Here is an 8,453-nt window from a genome sequence, read left to right as displayed (position 1 = left end):
AAAACAACAAATTATCCGTGAATTTATATGGAACTAAGCTTTAGGAGCTTTCCATCTTTACTCTCCTCCCTGTTACGTTGCATTCGGAGATCGACTATTTTTGATAGTGTCCCCACAACTACCCAGAAAAACGTATCAACCATCTAGAAACTGCCAACCAACCACATTTTTTTCCAGCTTTCAAGTCTTGCTTTAAACGGCCAACGTATTTAAACTAAGGCCTAAATTACTTTCACAAGCCTTTGTAAAGCAATGACAAATCTTTCTATTCTAGTAATTTCTGCTGTTGTTTGGTGATGCCAATAGTACAGAAATCACACATTTTACAATTTGCCTTAACCCATTCAGAGATATGCTTTTTATATTTACATGTGCTGCCTCCTAGTGGTAAAAAGACATTACATGTGCAACTTGACGGCTCAGTAAAGAAAAAGAAGAATAGTTGAATTTTCCCTGAAAAATAATAATAATAATAATAATAATAATAATGATGACTGGCCATTGATCCAGGTTGTCTCTCTGCCTATGGTCTGGGTCACTACAAGCTAAATTCTATTTTTACAATTCTTCTAAAGCAGATTAAAGTAAACAGTCTTATGTACACCTTTCCGAATGGTTATGAAAACTCCGGATTTCACAAAGCAAGCGTTATAATGCATGTTACCATGAGGCAGAATTTGTCATTTGTATTTTAAATCAGGGGGTGATGTATTATGAATGTTGGAGAACTGTAATGTCCACAGAGATCAGAGATTGGCCAGAGCACAAGGCATCCACAGAGCAGATGCTCTAGAGCAGACAGTATGACAGATTTAGCTTCAGGAAATATCACTGGCAGAAGGTTGCTGCTAGCTTTGAAGCTCCAACTTAGACTATCGACATTTAGTCAGGAAAATCCATTTTTACATGCATACTACACATGTATCTGTCATTTTATACACGGATCACATAACACACTTGCAAAACAGCACTCCTATGTTAAAAGAGTAATTCACCTCAAAATGAAAAAGGTTTGCATTTCTTACATGGGGGAAAAAATTACGCTTTTAAACTTTACAAAAAGTCCACAAAAGCACAGTGAAATAGTGCATACGATTAGAGCACGATATTCTTCTGAAGATATACCATACGATAGTTTTGGGTGAGTAATATTGTTCTCCTTTTTAAAACATGAAAGCTAGCCTATAATCCCCATTTATTTTAACTAAAAAGAGTGACCATCAGTTTCTGTGCTTTACAGCAGTGTTATTTTAGTATCATTGATATGCTATTATAGTTTTTGTTAATGTTTTGAATTTTAATATTTTTTTGTTTTCATGTTAATTTAGTAGTTTTGTTATTTTTATTGTTTTTTGTTCTCATTATATAGTCAATAATTGTATCCCTTAAAACTAATCTTTGATCATCAAAATGGCATATTTAAATGCTTTTTCCTGTGAAAAAAATTTCTACATGCACAGTTGCTTCATTTTACCTGGACCCATGAATTTGCAAATCACTCACACCAGCTAGGACTACCTGAGTTAACTGTAGTAAATGCTACACAATAGCAAGTGGAAATGTTGGTTTAATTCAGCCATATATGTTTGAACCAGAAACTGATTCCGCAGAAAATGGAGCGATTTATACAGGCTCGTATGTATCAGAATGGAAATGCATTTTATGTATCGCTCTCTACAACATCGGACACAACGGTAACTGATATTAGACTTTGGCTTGACTACGTTTTCAAACAGTTGATAATGTGTTGCTTGCTAATGTTACACAAATGCTAATGTTCCCATTCACCATTTAGACTAGTAACCACGTAATTATCGATATCAAAAATAAAGGTTTTTATTAGTAGAATTGTATTTCTGATATGCGAAACTGGAATTTTAACTAGTAAGATTTTATCAACAATTGAATTTGAATGGCAGCCTATGGTGACATTTCACTAGTGAAAATATTTTATTTTTACTAGTTGAAATTTAATTCCTGATATCAAGAATTCATATTTCTGCAAGTGATGACGTTATTGTTCATTTCAAGACTTAAAATTCTTACTAGTGGAAATGTAATTCCTGATATAAAAAATATCCATTGTTACTAGTAGAAATCTAATTCCTGATATTAAGAATTTGCATTTTAACTAGTGAAAATTTTATTGTTAATATCAATAATTTATATATTGAGAATTAATTTAAGTCAAAACAGTAGAAATCTAATTCCTGATATTAAGAATTTGCATTTTAACTAGTGAAAATTTTATTGTTAATATCAATAATTTATATATTGAGAATTAATTTAAGTCAAAACAGTAGAAATCTAATTCCTGATATTAAGAATTTGCATTTTAACTAGTAAAAATTTTATTGTTAATATCAATAATTTATATATTGAGAATTAATTTAAGTCAAAACAGCTTGTCATACAAATGTCTGTTCTTGATATCAACAATTAAATTGCTACTAGTAAAATTTTTAATTTTGGTATCATGAATGTGATTGTTACTAGTAAGAAAGTCATTTTAGATTTCTGAAATTACTCTCCTAATTATTGATATCAGAAATACATTTTCAGATATCAAGAATTAAAATTTCAACTAGTGAAAATTGAATTCTTGATATTAGGAATTTACATTTTTACTAGTAAGAATTGTATTTCTGATATGTGAAATTGGAATTTCAACTTGTAAGAAATCAATTCTTGATATCAACAATTGAATTTGAACGGCTGCCTATGGTGACATATCACTAGTGAAAATCAGGCTTGTGTACAATTCAGAATTGAATTGAGAATGACTCCTTAATTTCAATTCAATTCTTGAATTTGAATTGAATTTGAGTTGATGTCAAAAACAGAATCTAGAATTACAATTCGAATTTGAATTAAAGGAAGCAGAATTGCAATTCAATAAAAATTCAAAGAAATTCATATACATATTTTAAGTGAAGTGTTTAACAATGAAGCTTTACAGTATATGTCAGATATGATTGCATTATAAATGATATTATTTTGAACTACTTGTACAGATTACATTAAAAGGATATGTTTTCCCCTAGCAATGAATGTTAAAAGCTCTAGTCAACAGAACAATAATTAAGTTTGATTTATTGTAATTGTAATTTTGTGGAACATGATGGAACATGACTCAATAAATGATAACTGCATTTACAACAACTTTGTGTTTGTGTGATTACTTTGAAATGAAAATTACATTGGAACAAAACTAATTAAACAACATTGAGGGGGCAATTTATTTCAAGAATTTGATCAATATCTATTTTAGAACAAAATGTATGCAGGGTTGAGGAGTAAATAGTTACGTGAAATGAAATTTCTGTTATTAAATGACAAAATTAATGTAATTGTATTTAGTTGTATTACTGAGGTAAAATGTTTCATTCAATTAGTTACTAATCAACTTAAAACGAAATTGCTTTGCATTGATAAAGTTATCCAAATAAAGTAATCCAAACCACATTTATAATGGGTAACTAATAACAGTAGGCAATAACATTTCCAAAGTAATCTTGCTAACACTGAATGCATGCGAGACTCAACACATTCTTTCTGTTGTGACTGTGTAGAATTTCTTTGAATTGCCATGAATTTAATTCCACTTCCTGTCATTCCAATTCAAATTCAATTCAACATCCTGTGGGGCGGAGTAAATTCAGTTCAAATTCCAATTCATGAATTGAATGGAGGCCAATTCTGAAATTCTGAATTTTGCACTAGCCTGGTGAAAATACAATTGCAAATATCAAGAATTAAAGTTTTTACAAAAAAAAAAAAAAAAAAAAAAAAATTACTAAAAGCTGAAATTTATACTTGATACAAGAATTTGTATTTCTGTGAGTGATGACGTCATAGTTGATATCAAGATTTTTACTAGTGAAATTTGAATTGTTGATCAAGAATTCATATCCTGGGAATGAATAGAAGTCAAAACGGTTTTGGCCAATGAATTTGCACATGGTTTGTCATAAAATATATTAAAACACCATATAGACATATAAACAAGATTAAAAACAGGATTTTCACCACAGGTGAACACTTTAAGGTTACATTTTTAATTTTAGCCAATTTTTTTTTTTTTCATCATTTTTTATTATTATTTTAGTAGTTAAATCCCCGGTTTCACAGACAAGGCTTAAGCAAGTCCAAGACTAAAATGCATGTTTGAGCTGTTTTAACTGAAAGCAAATTGCACTGACATACCTTAAAATATGTCAATGTCATTGTTTTGTCTCAAGATGCACATCAGTAATGTTTTTTCTCTAAGGCACGTTTATAAAAGCTACTTAAATGTCCTAATTGAACTAAGGCGTAATCCTAGCTTAATCTAAGCCCTGTCTGTGAAACCAGGCCAAAGTTAACTAAAAGAAGCTTAACAAAAATGAGAAATGTTTTGTTATAGTTTTAGATTTAGATCACGATAACCCCACTATTCAGAAGAATATTAAATATTAAATATGACTTTCCACAGAAAAAAAGGGAACTACATAAAGGTGAATAAATTATGACAAAATGTTTGTGGGTAAACTATCCCTTTAAAACAGCAGACAATTATGTCTGTGCGCCCCGAGTCAGAGTTCATCTTTTTCTCCTCCAAAAGAACAGGTGACCCCTGTGCCCTTTAACCCACAGTATCCTTTAGGCACCTTGTGCAGATATTGCTGGTGATAGTCTTCAGCATAGTAAAACTCGGTGTGCTCTTGGATCTCTGTGGTGATCTCACTCAAGCCTTTCCTCGCCAGCGCCTAGCAGAAGAGCAGAGAAAGAGATGGTAAATGATGACACATTCTTGATATCAAGAGGGTAAATGTGATCGCTGTCTAGGGAAAAGCAACTCGATTTGAACTGAGACTTTCTTGTGTGTGAGATGTTAAAGCCAGGTATTGTGTCCAAAACTCTTTAAAAGGGACATGTTTGAAGTTCTGTCTCCCTCTAGGGGTCACTTCTGTAAACTCCAACAGCAGAAAATTGCTTTAGGTAGTACTAGTACAAAAACATAGAGAATAAAACACCTTTGAACATCAATCACAGTATTTCTAAAGCTCACATGTCTCTAGAACAGAAAGAAAAAGAGGAAAGAATTATTGTGCCTTCACAACTGTCCTTTTTGAATTGTTTGTAGTTTCAGATGTCAGTCACTAGGTGGTGACAGAAGTCTGCTGCATTTACTCTGTTTCTGATTTAATGTCTAACAAAAGAGGCTGTATGTGCACCATAACATGATCCTGATATCCTGACAACAGCTGGGACATAAACACAAAACAAAGATATCTATACAACAACGTAAAGCCAACATTCCCCATATGCTTTGTATTTAAAAATCTTGTCTGTGAAATTAATATTTTTTAAAAGGTGAGAATGATCTTACTGGATTATCACATGGTTACACTTGCTACCGTGAACAGGAAGATGAAGAAAACATGTAGCCAGGTGTGCATAAAGAGAGGACCAAGCACTTGATGAGAAAAATTAATAAGAGTGTGTGAGAAAATTATGATTTCATTATTATTTATTTATAATGTTATTTATAAGAATAATAATAATTTTCATTACAATTACTCATAAATAAAATGCTGTTATTTTTGGTAAAGAAAATGTTCTGTAAATATTTTAAAATTTAAAATAAATAAATAATAAATAAATGATAATGGTAAATAAATTTAAGGCATTTTTCTGTGGTTCTAAAGAGCACATCGGTTTCCCCTTTTCTTAAATTATTAATTAATTAATTTATACCTCAGGCACATATCAAAATATTTTTCATAAAAAAAATAATAATAAAAAATAATATATATATATATATATATATATATATATATATATATATATATATATATATATATATATATATATATATATATATATATATATATATATATATATATTTTTTTTTTTTTTTTTTTTTTTTTTTTTTTTTTGGGGCTAGGCCTACATTGGTAGGTCAAGAACAAATCTAATGTTCCAGGCCTGCCAATGTAGGCCTAGCCCCCAAAAAAAATAATAATAATAATAAAAAAAAATATATATATATATATATTTTTTTTTTTTTTTTTTTTATTCTTCTTATTTTTTGGGGCTAGGCCTACATTGATTGGCAGGTCAAGAACAAATCTAATGTTCCTGGCCTGGATGGGCCAACAGAAAAAAAAAATCTTTATTGCTGAGCCCGGTTTTATGACCCTTTAAATTGTGCAAATTATTTCAAATAGTGTACATTAAAAGCAGAGGAAGTGTAAATTTGGGGAAATTGTATGTGCGTGTGTGTGTGTGTGTGGAAAAGGTGTCAGAAACTTGGCGTGTCAAAGCTCGGTGGTCTGTGTCTCTCCGGTGGAGGAGAACATTTCTCTGGACAGTCAAGCAGAGAGAGATAGAAAGAGAGATTTAGATAGAGAGAGAGAGAGAGATATTACATAAGCATTTGCATATCTGAATATGCTTCATGTGACTCTGATGACTCAACTAATGCCACTAACACAAAAGGGTTTCTGCATCCTTAAACACACTCATGTTAATATTAGTCCAACTATTTTCTGGTGTATACTGTCTTCATAACAGCTGTTTCACAACCAGAATTCCCTTAATATTCCCATCAGATTAAATTTAATTTATGGTTTCTCTGTGGGTCTCTGGCACAAACTCACCTTATAAGACAATTTACACACACACACACACACACACACACACACACACACACACTCACAAATCTGCACAAGAGCACGCTAACACACACAGTCCCTGTGTACGTTTAACTGCAACAGCTTGTCCTACTTTTAACATTACAACATAAATAATGAATATTAATGCAGCTCTTTCTATGAACCAAAAAGCTATTCTGCAAAAAATCTGAATATGGAAACTGTGACAGTGTTTTAGCTTAGCTATCTTGCTTATATATCAGAAGCTGTATTGTTCTGCAGCACAAATAGAAAAGCATGTGTAGGTGTATATATACACATCTGTAAATACATGTGTGATTCACTTTAGGCTAAACATTCAAGAGGACGACAGAATTATGTAAAAGAACAGTCCAAGGCTGTTCTTTGCATGTTCTGTGCATTTATGCACATCTCCACCCATGTTTAGTTTGCATGTAAGCATGAGTGTGTGTGTGTCTGTGTCTATGTGCATGAGATATAGTCAGGAATCCATTTTGTCATACTTGGCTGTTCCTGCATTTTGTGAGAGGGAATAAGACAGCGGAGGGTCATGTGACCCGTGAGAGGAGACAGATCAAAGCATCTATGTGTTTAAGATTACATGACATGGAACAGAGAGAGAGAGAGATTTTGTTTTTAGATAGAGCGCTTTTGGGAACCTGAGCTAGGCATCACTAGCGCGATTAGCATTTTGGAAGAAAAACTTGCCAATTACTACTACATTTATGATTATTACATGGTTCTTTTCATTCTCGAAATCTGCTAACATGGTCGAAATGATAATTAAATCGTTTTCCTTTATTCTTAAAGTCAGAACCAAACACCGTTAAAAACATGGTTTCCATAAACTGATGTATTTCACAATAAAAGGATATCCCACCCGAAATGAAAAGAAAAACGGAAATTGATTAGATTGTGAATTTAATTGGTTAATGTCAGCTAAAATTTGACATGGGTTATAAAGGGAACAAACAAAAACATGACTAAAGAAAATAATAATGAATAAAAAAGACGCATATGGGTGCAACATCAATACGGTCTATTCATTTCATAAAAAAAAGCTTTTTACATAAAAATTTTGATAATAAATATTATGATAACATTTTGAAGTGGGAATAATAATAGCATTAGATTGCACAAAAGATTGACTTTAAAATGATTTGTGCATTGCCTTTTCTTTAAAAAACTCATCTCTCCACATTATTTGATATGGGCAATGAAAAGAACATATCCATGATAAATAAATAAATAAATAAATAAATAAATAAAGCAAATGTTGATGTCTGCAGCATAACACAAGCAGATAAACAAAGAAAATTCATAAACTTCAATTCAAATCCCTAAAATAACTCCTCTGAGAAAGTGCTTCACTGCAGCAGAATTGTACCTCCACTCTCTCTTCCTGCGTCTCGCTCTTTCACTACTGAATAAAAACTCTTTGATGTTCTGCAAATTCCTACATTTTATTACAGCACCCCTCCCGTCCTCATCCACAGCATTTAAAAGAGCGTTTCTTCCTCTCCCACTCCTGCTTTTCCTTCTCCCTGACTGCCCTCACTGATGGCAGAGTTTTGAGAGACTCTGATGGAGTGCAACTCTCGACGGGTGCTAATAATTCATTTCCCGTCTGCATGTGATGTCGGATTCATCACCTGAGCTTGACCTTATGGAAGAGTGGAAAAGGCCTCATCAATCTCTTCGCACTCATCACGTCTGTCTTTCATTTCACTGTCCCTCTTCAAATTCTCACTCTCCACTGCGAGACAATCAGTTGTGCTTTCCCAAAGTAAGACG

The 8,453-nt window shown here is 32.1% G+C and overlaps 1 protein-coding gene across 1 annotated transcript in view; it reads right to left on the bottom strand.

Annotated features, from left to right (window-relative positions):
• Positions 1–3,963: 3,963 nt before the first annotated feature.
• The window catches only part of msrab (methionine sulfoxide reductase Ab), a gene marked incomplete at its 5' end in the record, with an annotated part of 29,618 nt that continues 25,128 nt past the window's right edge, over positions 3,964–8,453 (bottom strand). Inside the window, 1 exon segment of the mRNA XM_081393935.1 lies at positions 3,964–4,748. Coding sequence (XP_081250061.1) covers positions 4,575–4,748 — 174 coding nt within the window. The 3' untranslated portion in view covers positions 3,964–4,574.

The sequence above is a fragment of the Scardinius erythrophthalmus genome, assembly GCF_964197995.2.
Source record: "Scardinius erythrophthalmus genome assembly, chromosome: 19".
Classification (NCBI taxonomy): domain Eukaryota; kingdom Metazoa; phylum Chordata; class Actinopteri; order Cypriniformes; family Leuciscidae; genus Scardinius; species Scardinius erythrophthalmus.
The sequence above is the reverse complement of the archived record's forward strand: the minus strand, read 5'-3'. Positions and strand labels throughout refer to the sequence as shown.